The sequence below is a fragment of the Colius striatus genome, chromosome 14 (assembly GCF_028858725.1).
Source record: "Colius striatus isolate bColStr4 chromosome 14, bColStr4.1.hap1, whole genome shotgun sequence".
Classification (NCBI taxonomy): domain Eukaryota; kingdom Metazoa; phylum Chordata; class Aves; order Coliiformes; family Coliidae; genus Colius; species Colius striatus.
Genome location: NC_084772.1, coordinates 17,621,536 through 17,634,187, shown reverse-complemented (window position 1 = coordinate 17,634,187; position 12,652 = coordinate 17,621,536). Strand labels below are relative to the sequence as shown.

Sequence of the window (12,652 nt, the reverse complement as noted above, 5' to 3'; positions counted from 1 at the left end):
CTGAACAGTAACGGCTTCTTCAGGGCTCATTGTTATGCCTATATAGTCAGGATTATCTTCCCTTTGATCATTAGCTTGCATCTATAAACAGTGTATTTCAGCTGCCCTCATCTAGCTCTTCATTGTCAACTTTGCTCTTGACAATGCTAATAATCTGTAAGTTATCAGCAGTAAATGTGATTATTTTCCAATAACTGAGGACGCTGTTGTACAACACAGGTCCCAGTATTGACCTCTGGAAATTCTGTCATAGCCACCCTTCATTGCTTCCCCTTTGTGAACCAGGTAGTCTAAGAGATGACCAACTGTTCTGGATGACAGATTTGTTTCATTAGCAGCTGCACCTGTGGCATCTTACAGGGTTTTTTGAGAATCCATTTACACCAATCAGAGCCATTCTTATTCATGTATTGGCTAAGAGTTTTGTGAGATGTGCCTTTCCTCTAAAAACGCATGTTAACTCTTCTCCAAACCAGGATGTGTTCTGCTCAGTCTATATCTTTTTATAGGTGCTACTAATTTGTGTGCAATGGAGCTCAGACTTAATGGTCTGTAGTCCCTTGTATCCTGTCTTAATCCATTGGGTGCTGAGCATATGTAAGTGATTACATTATTATAAGATCATTTCAGATAAACCCTACAAAATCTAACTTGGTGCAGTGAAGCACATTATGGAAGAAAATACCCTTATTGCTCCTGTTTTGCCCCTCCAAAGGTACATGTTGTGAGTTTTGTGCCAGTTTTCTATAAGCATTCTAGCAAAGCTCAAGTGGAGCAACTGCCATTTTCAAAGAAAAGTGTCTTTTCTGACACATGTTTCCAATACTGTTTTTGCTTTGCTGTTTTGTTGTAGTCTACCAATCCTGCTGCTACCGTTTACATTTCTGCAAGAGACAACCTATTTCCCCTTGTTTGGTAACCCACAAGAAAATTTTGTTCCTACACAAGTTGATCATATCAACTTATTGTGAAAGTTTCTAGAACCCCAATAGTTTTGCAGCAGTATTTTATATTATGACTGATGGGCTAGTATTGAAATAGTATCAGAATCTACTATTTTTTTTGGTGTAATAGAAGAAAACAGATTTAAGTGCATTTTCTGTCAGCTTTGCTATATTGTGTTGATAATAAACAAAGAGTGTGATACTGTTACTCAACAGGCCAAAAGGACAATTTTCCTTTTGTCAAAACCAGAATGTTCTTATTTGCATAAATGTAAAGCAAGGCGGCACTGACATACTCCACCACTAATTACCCTACATTGCAAATATCACACTTTAAATTGTTTGATATATTACATTGTTCTAATAGTTTAAACACAAGGAACAGTTTATTTAATTGGGTTTTTTTGTTAGTGCCATAAAACGTGCTTCAGAAATAGTCTGAAAAGTATATGGGTAAGGAGAAACAACAAAAAGGGATTGCACTGATGAAAATGTAGAGCCAAGAAACTGTAATGCTGCTAAAAGTCAAATGAATGGACAAAGAAATGCTATTTACAGCATAGCTGGCCATCACAATTACTCCATTGAGTTAACAAAAATAATTAGCCAATTTCTTTCAATATTAGACCACATTTAAATTTTGCCATTATTGTAACTGTCTCTCTCTAAATAGTTTAACTTTCAGAAACAATTACTAAACAATGACTTTATTGCTGGGTTTTAATTTTGAATCAAAGACCAACCCAAAGTAAAGCATCGTATTAGTCATTCAGAGGGCGTTACAGAAATGTATGTCATTTTAATCTTTGGAAAGGTACGAGCACTGAACCTGGACAACAAAGAGAGGCATGTTCAGGTCAAAGTCTTTGGTGGTGGGAAAATCTCCACTGCAAAGGTTTAGGCTTTGGAGAGTGACAGAGAATATATTTTCAGCAGTCCTTTCAAGCAGGACTATGGGTATGATGTGTACCTTGAGATAAACTACCCTTGATCCAGATAAAGCACTTCATCAAGATTGTAACAAAACCATAGCACACATAAGAAATCAACTGGTGCTCAGTATCCCAAAATACGCCAAGCAGTTTACAGTGTAATGAGGAAGTTGAAATAGTGGTAACAGAGTGACGTTGTAGGTAAACAAGACAGTCATTATGTGCCTTGTAATGTTCCATATGCAGCTCGATACTGGAATTTCTTAGTGAGATAATGAATATCGCTCAAGTTATCCAGTTACACTTTTGAAACTCATTCAGGATCTTTAAATTAGCAAACTACAGGACCTGGGCAGAGGGGACCTCGGGTTAACACTTTGCTATTGGCTTTACACCTCTCTTCTCCAGATGATTGCTTACTTTAGGATTAAAGAATACTGTCTGCACTACAAATCACACCTAATTTGGAATACAGTCCTCAAAACTTTCATCAGACTTCTACCAACTGAGGGTATTCTTGCTCACCGTTTACCTTACTTCGGGACAGCTGTCTTCTAAAAGCTGACTTTGATAATAGTTCAATGACAATGTATAGAGAAATAGCTAATTATTCAAAATACTTGTTAACAAAGCTTAGCTTTTCCACTAAAAAGAAAAAAGGTGTTACTTTACAGATGACTGGACACTTGCTGGTGGGAACAAGCCCCATATTACTGAAGCAGCACTGCACTCATAGCTTGCCATTCTACAGGAGTAGGTGCTTAACTCTCTTCAAGATTCTCCAGATCCTACTTGAAGTCATTGTTTTTCCTTTTGAAATCAGTCTGATCTCTTCATCATGGAACTGTTATATCAATAAGGAAGTTGGCTTAAGTTGGGCAATTCTGATGTTTACTTAAATATAACATCTTCTTGCAGGTCACCTCTGTCTTAGAAATACATGTGTGAGATACTTTAAAAAGAGATTGCTGCTTTTCCAGTACAATAAGCAGGTTTCAGCACGTGTCTCTCCTAAAAAGTGACTCCATTGAAAGAGATGCAAGATGGAAAGCCATGATGCTCAAATAACTTGCATTTCCTCACTTTGTGAAACAAAGACTATTTTCTAAACTCTGCATCTGCAAAGCAACCCTAGCATTCAGAAGTTCAGCTGTGTTCCCTCTGATGTGCCTGTCTCCACATGTAACAGACACAGCAGGCCAAACGGTGCCATTATTATCTTCAAGTTTTGGCTTTGCTGGTACCTGAGTGCAGGTATAAATGGAAGATGCTGTAACCCAGCTGGAAGTACATTATCTTTCTGGTGGATCACAGGAGCTCTTTCTTACACAGCTACATAAATAGACAGATTTAATTGAAGCCTGTCACTACGGTGGACAAGCCTCCCATCTATGGGCTTTATATCATCTTAGTGAGAAGATGCCACTTTTTCCACAAAACCCACTACTTTAGTGCAAAACCTACCACATTTTAAAGACTGATTTTATTATTATGATGCAGAAATATGTGCATGCAACAGTCTCCTTCAGAAGTTTATCTATAATCTTTAGATCACTTAAGATGTTTTAATATAATCTGACATAATGTTAAAGTAAGACTTTAGACTTCTACGTCACTGACCCTAATGTCTAATTGTGTTCATTGTATATAACCCTCCCAAATATGAAATCAAATAACAAGCATCAAAGGCAGCTTCATGAACACCTCTATGATAGATAACTTATTCACATATTCATCAATAAAGTGGAATTTTATTGCAGTAAACAGAATGCTTGGTGCTAAGAAAAATAAAGTCAGGTGCACTGTTCACATTGAAATTTTTGCTCCTCTAAAGCCATCTCATATACTTCTGACACTAAAACCTTTGGGAGATAACTGTGTGGGTTGAGGTGATGTGAGAACTCAATTATACACGGAAAACACAAAATATTACTTCAAATTACTGACAACTTTAATGTGAATTGACCAACTTAGTATTTAAGAGCAAATACACTACCCTGTCTGTCTGTTACCAAAATTAACAAGGATTTCCTGTCAACCCATCGTATCATAAAACAAAACAAGGCTGCTTTTCTGAAGGCCACTGTGAATACTGTTTTGTCAAATCCTTTATTTTCAGTTTGTTATTTCTAAGAAATATGCCCATAGTCTAATATTTAACAGGTTACCTCTTATGAGAGAGGAAAAAAAAAAGGGGAATAGTCCATGACTCTTGGAGTCATAAGCACATGAAAGTCAAGTAAAGCCAAACTAGTATTTTATATAGCCTGAGAATTACACTGAAATTTATACTGCATTCCTTACTGTGAAAGGAAAAAAAAAACTGCTTGGAGACTAACACCCATCTTCTATCATATAATGGAAGCAACTCTCATTGGATGTAAAGTGTCTTGGTTCTAATACACAAATCTAGAACTGACTGCCAGTAAACACAGAATTCCCAATGGATGTTCTTTTGCTTCTAGAATAAATTGGTACTTATTTCACAGTCCTGAGAGAAATACAATAGGATGTATTTCAGGTGATTAAAAGCCTTTTCTAACTAGAAAAAAGGCACCTAGTTAACCAAACACTGAGGTTATATTGGCTGTGATCCTATTTTGCCTCAACATAAAGACAGTAAAAGAATTTATCTTAAAGTTTAGAAGGTTGAAAAACTGTTTTTAAAAAAAGTAACAGTAGAAAATGATCTGACAGGAGAAATGTGCACATCTATTTCCCAAACTGAAAATGTTATGCCTAAGCTTCTTGAGTGCCATCAAAATATGAGAAGTGAGTGTAGATAATACAGCCTGTACTTTTCAATGTGCCTTATCACGGCTCCTAGATCACGATTAGCTTTATCAAAAATAATTTTGCAGCCAGCATTAAATACTCCCAATTGCAGAGGTAATTATTGTCTTATGTGCTGAAGTTCAGGAAGAATCCTTGAAGGACTCGGATATTACTAGAGGAGTCAAGGAGAATCAGGAGTGTAGCATCTCTTCGGAACATCACCATAAGCCACAAATTATTTATTTACACCAACAGCCCCAACATATTTCTAGCTAAAAAAATCATGTAACTCTTTAATGGTCATCCTGCCATCCACATAATGTTTCACTTGTTCAGGAAGACAGAAGAGAATGATGTATCCAAGCAAGAATGGAGGTGTCAGCTCTGAAGGTACAAAGCACTTCATCTCATGTGCTAACTGGTGTAGGACATCACAGCTCCGAGCGCCTCTTTTGATGCAGTTGTTGTTCTGGGATGGGAAGGAGCAGGGGGGGAAAGCTGAGCCATTTTTTAAATGAAGCTACTACAATCTATTCACTTGCTAACTACTAGACATACAAACTCTTCAGCTTTCCAGACATTTCTTCTGACCTCTGCCATGGAGAACTTCACGGTGGAGATGCAAAAAATGTACATGGATTGCTAATCCAAGCCTTGCAGATACTTATTCCCATGTGTCCATCACGTAGGTGAAAATTTTACACCATGACCAGCTGAGAAGGTCATATTCCACACACTTCACACAACAAGCAATGAATAGCCATACTTCTGCTTACCTGTTCTGGTGAACACAATTCTTCCATATTATACAATGATAAGCAAAAGTAGTTCACATGGAGTAACAAAGGAAGGAAGTGATTCAGAAGCTTTGAACCGTGATACTAACAATTCACATTCATGCATGCAAACACCAGCAAAGCAACGTGGCCCTAAATTGACTGCAGACTGGGATGTAGGTCTGCTGTCTCACAGAACACCTCCATACCAGGTCACTACTTGAGCAGCATCAGTCCTATGCCACACAGTATTACGCAGTGCACAGCCCATATCCAACTGCCAAATGCCATCACCTTCCAAGTAAGACCGAGATCATCAAAAAGCAGGAACTTTTAATGACGAGCAGGAGCTGAACCGCCATGGCTACAATTAGCCTAAGAGGCACTAGTTTTATTTCTTTCCAGAGCTAATCCAAACATCTGAAGAAAACTGAGGCAAGACCAGGCAAAGATCCTCTATGCATCCCTAATACAAAATTTCTTGGGTCAAAGTTGTTCTTCTCAGAGTCCCCGTTGGTTATTCTGGAGTTGTGATGGTAATGCTGCTGACATGCAATATTCTTACAATGAAACACACCACAAAATGGTGGCGAAAAGGTCAATGATACTATTCAAACCATCACATGCTTCTGATAATTTAACACCATGTAGAAGAGTCTAAGCGCTGTTTGCTTGAAAGAAGGTCTGTGTACCACTCAGCAAAATAAAATCCTAACAGAGTAATGTCATCCCTTAACTATGACCTTTGTGAAAGACTTTGAAACACCATGACAAAGTAAACACTCTCTACCTGAAAACTGCAAGATCTTCCATGTCTTGCACTTTAAGACCCTACAGTTGATCATCAGGATCATCAAAGACAGGAAGAAAGTCCAACCATGCCCAACTAACTGCAGCAGCAATTCCAAGCACACCCTGATGTTTGAGCAGCACCTAGTCATCAGCACACAGTTCCAACTAGAGGGTGATCGTTTCTGTCCTGGCCCTTAAACCGTGCACTCCACACAACCCCAACCCAAATGGCCATTTCATGAGGAAATGCGACGCCTGAGGAGGTGCTCCAGACCAAGAGCTGCTGTAGGATGTCCAGTCCTGCTCCTTTCTTTTTAAATGGTAGACTTCCACCCTGGTTCCACTTACCAGAGGTGGATATTTAAAACACCTGGGTCCAGTCTTTAGCATTTTTAGTTTCTGCTTTCTCCTCCTCTAGCACATCAAGAGTGGCTAGACTTGTTCTCAGTTTGGGCATTAGAACTGGGTGCCTGAGGTCAAAATTTGGCTGGGTCTCGCCCACTGCCTGCCAGCTCCTTTTTCTCTCCTCCTCCCGACCTGGAAACCGGGCGGCCGTCGCCCGACGCATCGCTGCTCTCGCCGCCGCCGCGGCCGGGGGTGCGGGACATCCCCCATCCCCGCATCCCGGGCTGCGGGGGCCGGGGCCGGCGCCGCCCGCCCCACCTCGCATCCCGGGCCGCGCGGCCCCACCGGAGCGGGGCCCCCGCCAAACTTTGCAGCCCGTCGTGGTGCCGGGGATGCCGGCCCGGCCCGGCCGCCGCCCCCGCGGCACCCCGGGCGCGAGGTGAAGCAACCTGGCGCCGGCTTCTGCACTTTGCACAGCGGGCGCAGAGCCGCCTCCATCCCTGCGCCTCCTGGCAGCGCCAAGGCGCATTTTTTCGCACTAATCTGCACATTCAGCACGTCCAGAGCGCCTATGACTTTACCTGGACTTTCTCCACTCTCCGGGCTCATCACACTGCGATCGCCTCCCCATCCTACCGCTAACTCTCGCTCTCCTTCACTCCTTCCTCCTTCTCTCTTGCAAGGCCTGCTAAGATCAAGCCCGATGGAAAGTAAGAGAGAGAAAGAGAAAGAGAGAGGCAGAGGGAAGGGAGAGGAGCCACTCCATCCCTCCCTCCTCCCCCTCTCCCCGGGCACACACGCCAGCCCTTTTCCCCCCACCCCAGCCCTTCCCTCGGCGATTTCCTCCGCTCTTCGGCAACTACGAGGACTGAGCGGAGCGGCTCCCGCAGGCGCCCGCGCTGCCCTCCGCGGCGCCCCGGCCGGCGCCCCCCCCGCCGCCCTCCCGCCCCGCGGCCCCCCGCTACCTCGTAAAGGTCCCCTGAAGCCATGCTGGGTTTGCGGGACTGGGCTTCTCCGCGCCGTCTCCCTCTCTCCACCTCTCCCGCTCCCCCACTCGCTCTCTGTTGAGTAAACTGTGTTTTGCAGAATGACAGGCTTTGGGGCTGGCTGTGCGCAGAATCAGAGGCGAGGAGAGGCAGAGAGGCAGGCGGCGGGGCTGGCGTAACCAGCAGCAGCTCGGGCGCACAGCGCCGGGAGCCGCGTCTCCCCCGCGGCGGCGGGGCCGGCGCCCCCCCCGGCGCACACCCCGCCCTCCGCCACCCTCCCCGCCCCGGGGGAGGACGGGGACCGGGACGGGTCCCCCTCGCGCCCTCCGGCAGGGAAAGTCCCGGGGCCGCTCGGAGGACGGCCTCCTCTTCTTCTTCTGCTTCCCCCCCCCCCCCCCCTCCCCGCTCCGAGCCGGGAGCGCTTCAAACTCTTTCCACGGCCAAAATAAATAAATAAATAATTTAATTTTAAAAAAAGAGGGGGGGTGGGGGGAAGGAGCGGCCGCGCGGCGGGGAGGGCCGCGGCGCCCGCCCAAGGTCACCGCGGGGAGAGGCGGGCGCGGGGCCGGCTCCCCGCCGCCGGCCTCGGGCGGCCCCGCGGCCACCTTCCCGCCCCTCAGCGCCGCATGGCCGCCCCACCCTCCCCATGGCCATCGCCGAGGAAATGGAGGTGGCGGGAACCCTTCTGCCGGGCCCCCGAGGAGGAGCAGCCTGGGCAGTGCGATGGGTTTTGGGGCCACCTCCACAGGCACCCACCCTGTGCCAAGCAAGGAGAGGCCTCTCCCACTCCCATGCAGCCATTTTGCAAATTAGCCAGTCCTCTCCAGGAAATGGAAGCCACACACCTCCCACCACCTGGTCTTCACGTGGAGGCACCCACCGATGGCATCTAGAACCAGCTGCGGAACGCGAGGTGGCTCAAAGCTGGCAGCCATTGCCACATTAGGGCCTTCTGGGCCTTTGTTCTGAGGAAAAGGGTGGGCCCGTGGCCACTGGCAGCCTCACGGCTCAGCGTAGCGAGCTGGGCAACAAGCTGGGCAACATCTTGACTTCCCGCCTGCTTTTATCCGCCATTGCTGCCCAACACCTCCTGCTTGGGTATTGCCAGGTTAAGGAGGTTTTCTCACACCAGCTCGGCCATGAATGAAGAGGAACTAGCTCTTCATGAGTAGAAGCCACGCTTTCCACCAGGCATGATAGAGTCTTGAGGAGCCAGTGTGTGGCAAAGGGCCTTTAGTGTGACGCTGTGGATACTGTGAAGCAAAGAGATGTTCTTCTGCAGAGGCTACTTGAGCATCAAGTCACGTTCCTGCAGCTTCACACTGAGATGGTTTCTTCAGGTAAAATGTTGAGTATCATCTTGATATTACCTTTCTTGAGATGAAAGAGTGCTATTGGGGTTTCCTTTGACCAGTACTTCACACCATGGCTTTGTGGCCACCCAACTGTAGTTGCTACCATCTTTTAGACCCCACATTCTCAGAGCTGAACTGTGGCAGTTGTTGCCCCGGGGTCTGTGAGTGATGCTGAGCGTTGCAAGATCTGGCTTTTCCATAGTCGTAGCTCTCCTTCGTCTTCATTTTGTTGGCATTTCTTGTCTTTTGAATTCAGCCCTTTGTGTAATGCTGTGTTCCAGGTTAGCAGGGCGCATGGCACTGCCCAGACTATCATCTGAGTGACAGATTGGAGACGGTTATTGAGTATAATGCAGTAAGTCTGGGCAGAGTTAATGACTGTTGCTGGTATTGAGTGCTGAATGATTTCTGAAATTTCATTTATGACCAAGTATCTCAGTGTGGTCCGTGTGGGGTGAAGCCAAATACTCTTCCAACTGAGATGACTCCTATTTGAAATACTGATATTGAGTATTTTGAATGTTGTCACCTTTTCTCACGAAAGTAGAAAATAACACATGCTCATCCAGTTCTTGATTAACCCCATCTCCTCAACTGTGAATATTACCTCTCGTGATTATGAGCTTGCCAACTAACCAGTTTAGTATTGACATGCAGTTCAATAAAAACCACCTTATGGTAGTTTGGAGTTCAGAGATGTTTATGGCTTGTGTGGTCTCCTGGGTGGTGTGATAACGTTGAGTTCTGAAGGACAAGCCACTACTTAGGGAAAACGTAACTGTTTTTTTTATCTTAACTGAAGTAACTGCAGGATTATTCTCTACTTTCCAAATTGTCAGTGATATTTGGATTGTTGGTATTTGATATTTGAAGAGCAAAATGTTGAAAAGAGTGGGAAATACTGTAAACTACCTGTGCCTTTGGCAGTTTTAGTAATCAGCGCAGCAAAAATTTCTTAATTGCCAAGAAATGCATTACTTAATAATCACACCCCATGGTTTCTTCTTGAGAAATCAATTATTTTGTTTTATTGTAAAGGGACTTGTATTGTTTAGAGTAGCGAATCACCTCTTTGGTGTGCTCATTGGACAGAACATTCCATTGATAAGTAGGCATTTTAATACATTTCTCTTCAAAGCCTGGTTTATTACACCTGCTACTTTTCTGCTTTCCACAGCAGTAAACAAAATGGCAGTCGAACGCAGTGAGTCATTTTTCAGTTGTGTTCTGAAATATTCCTTCTCTGAAACTTGGCTTTCTTCATAGTATCAACTCTCTCCAAAGGTGTCTTGAATGAATTAAAAAATGTCCTTTCTCAAGCTGTAGGAGAATATACATCTTTTCTTTCAAGACAGGTCTAATAATCAGATTGTTATTTCTGGTCTTCTCTGCTACTCTGCTCTCAGCATGAATTAGAACAACCCACCCTGCACCATATTGGAAGAAATCTCCGTGACCTGCCCTCCAGCTTAGAAGATTTCGTTTACATTGTACGGTGTTTAGGTCACATTAATGCTGTCAATATTGTTGACGTAAGATTTACAATCCAAACAAATACTACTCTGGAAGTTTTGAAAGGATGAATGCTTTAGTGAATACTTTGAAGAGGGGAAACATCTTTTTCCTGATTACTCGTTCCTCGCTTTAGAGTACAGAGTCCCCTGGGATGCAGCGGTGTTTGAGTCAATAGAGGGGAGCAGAAAGAGGACTTTTGCAATTGTCAAACCCAGGAAAAGTTGATTGTGGTTTCAGTGTATTTCTCTGTCACTTAGCAGAAAACAAGGTTTTAAGTTTAAAAAAAACAACCAGGAGACCTTCATTTGCCCAGCAGGTCTCTGTTGTAACTGGTGAAGTCATGCAGGATACCTCTGAGTCTTCTGGAAAAAAACAGAAATATTTAAACTTACTACTCTTTTTTAAAGAAGTTTCTGATAACAGGTTTTCTGGAGATAGATGTTTTCCAATTTTAATTGCCTCTAAATGGAAATATGTTTACTCTGAAATTAAATTGCTGCAAAATCCAGATTTTTGTACAAATTACAAACTCTAAACTGAATGTTGCTGCTAAATATGTGATTATTCATTACTCTTATTGTTTTGCTGCCTTCTCCTATTTCCCATCCCAAGAGAGTAATGCAAGCAAGGGAGGCATTCCAAGTGCCATACGTCACATTTGAACACTTCTTTTGGTTTGGTGGATGTTCTGGTTTCCACTCCTTTAATCGCAGGAATTATCTCTCACACTGAACAAACTTAAAACCGAAATGACTATATTTCAGAAAGCTAAAATACTGTTGTCATAGCTATGCCATTGATTTGTTATTGATTGTTTAGTCAGTCTGTCCAGTGCTATGCAAGTAATGTAGATTCTGTACAGTCAATCATGCAGTTCCCCCAAGGAACATTCAGCCAAATAGTGCATTTTGGCAGCAAACGTTGTGAAAAGTCGCTGCAAAGGACTGTATTGTCTCTTGGCGGCTGAATGATGGGTGAGAATAATTTGGTAAGTGGAGAAATTGAGGGATTTCCTGTACCAAGATATGACAATTAAATGAGAGAAAGATGAAAACAAAACGTGAATGAGAGGAAGGAGAGAAGGATAAGGAAGCAAAGGGGAATGCAAGGAGAAAGCTGTGCAGAGCTTTGTCTGTGGGAAAAAATGGGAGGCAAGAGGGAAGATTTTAGCAGCAGCTACTGGAAGTGCAAGGTTACAAGATGTCTGTCTCTGACCAAAGAAGGGAGTAAGACTGGAACATGGAAAAAAGTCAGTGAGGGTGAAAATGAAACAAAGTGGTTTAGTGGGTTCATAAAGGAAGAGTCTACAGGAAATGGTGAGTAGCTACAGCAGGAAGAGGAGAGTCACTTATGACGCCATCGTTCTGGCTGAGTGGTAGGCGGGATAATGGATATCCTAGGGCTTGGTACTCTGAAGGCTGTGCACTCACCTGTTAGATCTGGGAGAGCTAAAATACCCTGGGAAGCTTATCTGAAAAATTATCCAAGATATGAAGTCAGATAGGAGTTGCAAAGCAAGTTGAAGATGTCCTTAGCATGCCTATAATATTAAAACATCAGAACAGATGAATGTGAAAGAAAAATAGGAAGCACCATTTTTTTTTTCTGAATAATTGATTTACATTATTTTGTGATGAGAAGCAGACTTGGGAAAAGCCCAGTATTCTTTGCCCTGTGCTATGCTGTCTTTGAAAGCAAACAAGTAGTTGGGACTGTTTGTTTCTGATGCTGAATTAATGTCTTCCTCCAAACCCTTCTTTGGATCATGTAACATGCAATTAGTTATCATCAAAAGGAAACATTGGAAATAGTAACTGAAATACCCCAGTACAATGAAATGAACAAAAATATATAGAAAACAATGTAATGTTTATTTGTTGGTGTACAGCATATACCATGAAACAGAACTTTTCTCAGGTTGAAAGTATATTTTAATGGCAGCTGCACTGAAAACCATCTTCTTACAACTTTATGAGTCTTTTCGATTCTATTAAGTGTGGCAAATATAGTTTCGACTAATTTTGGGAAGGGAAAAAAAGCAGCTTTGACCAAGGAAACCTCAAAAAATGTATGCCATAGAAGATACATGGAAGAAGACATTAATACATTATCACTTCATGTAGGAATCCATATGATGAAGTTGTAGAAACTTGTCACTATTCATCTAGACTTGGAAAATAAAGCAGTGTCGTTGCTCAGCACATGTTTGCTTGTCAGTTACTTTCAGTGGGA

General features: G+C 43.3%; 1 protein-coding gene across 1 annotated transcript in view; it reads right to left on the bottom strand.

The window, feature by feature from the left end:
- The window catches only part of CDYL2 (chromodomain Y like 2), a 55,094-nt gene extending 47,485 nt beyond the window's left edge, over positions 1-7,609 (bottom strand). Inside the window, exon 1 of the mRNA XM_062007539.1 lies at positions 7,530-7,609. Coding sequence (XP_061863523.1) covers positions 7,530-7,553 — 24 coding nt within the window. The 5' untranslated portion in view covers positions 7,554-7,609. The remainder of the gene's footprint in view (positions 1-7,529) is intronic.
- Between the last annotated feature and the right edge of the window lie 5,043 nt (positions 7,610-12,652).